Here is a 725-nt window from a genome sequence, read left to right on the forward strand (position 1 = left end):
CATGACTGAAAAACACTAATCATTGTTTACATAAATGACATGTTTACAAATTGTTCCTCAGGTGAGTTTGCCCGCCAGCTTGAGGAGAAGGAAGCTCTTGTTTCCCAGCTGACCAGGGGCAAGCAGGCCTTCACTCAGCAGATTGAGGAGCTTAAGAGGCACGTTGAGGAGGAACTGAAGGTATGAAAAATTTCCATGTCCTTTTATAACAGGGGTTTAACTGAATTCTTTTCATTAAAACATGCAAACAGTATACTCTAATATGATTTACAATTACATTTTTGCCAGTGAATGAAAAGAAAGATCAGCATTAATTTATGCTTAAAATATAATTAAGTTTTGTTTTTCTGCTGATCGGGGAGTTACAAATGTTCTGTCATGTTCAACAGGCCAAGAACGCCCTGGCCCATGCTGTTCAGTCAGCGCGCCATGACTGTGATCTGCTCAGGGAGCAGTTTGAGGAGGAGCAAGAGGCCAAGGGTGAGCTGCAGCGAGGAATGTCCAAGGCCAACAGCGAGGTGTCTCAGTGGAGAAGCAAATATGAGACTGATGCTATTCAGCGCACTGAGGAGCTGGAGGAGGCCAAGTATGAAAAGCCTTTTTACTGTTCATAAAACACAAGTAAATACACCCTACATGTAGGGTAAGGGATTTTCCTTGTGTAAGTATGCAAGCAAAAGTAAGACCTTCCTTTTTCTCAATAGGAAAAAACTTGCCCAGCGCCT

General features: G+C 42.6%; 1 protein-coding gene across 1 annotated transcript; it reads left to right on the forward strand.

Moving 5' to 3' along the window:
* Nucleotides 1-61: 61 nt before the first annotated feature.
* On the forward strand, nucleotides 62-719 carry LOC121940753 (myosin heavy chain, fast skeletal muscle-like; the record flags this gene model as incomplete). The annotated part of the gene is made up of 3 exons (XM_042483453.1): nucleotides 62-180; nucleotides 390-586; nucleotides 705-719. Coding segments are annotated over 3 exons (331 nt in total), but the record flags the coding sequence as incomplete, so codon positions are not given.
* Nucleotides 720-725: the final 6 nt, after the last annotated feature.

The sequence above is a fragment of the Plectropomus leopardus genome, unplaced genomic scaffold (genome assembly GCF_008729295.1).
Source record: "Plectropomus leopardus isolate mb unplaced genomic scaffold, YSFRI_Pleo_2.0 unplaced_scaffold93670, whole genome shotgun sequence".
NCBI lineage: Eukaryota > Metazoa > Chordata > Actinopteri > Perciformes > Serranidae > Plectropomus > Plectropomus leopardus.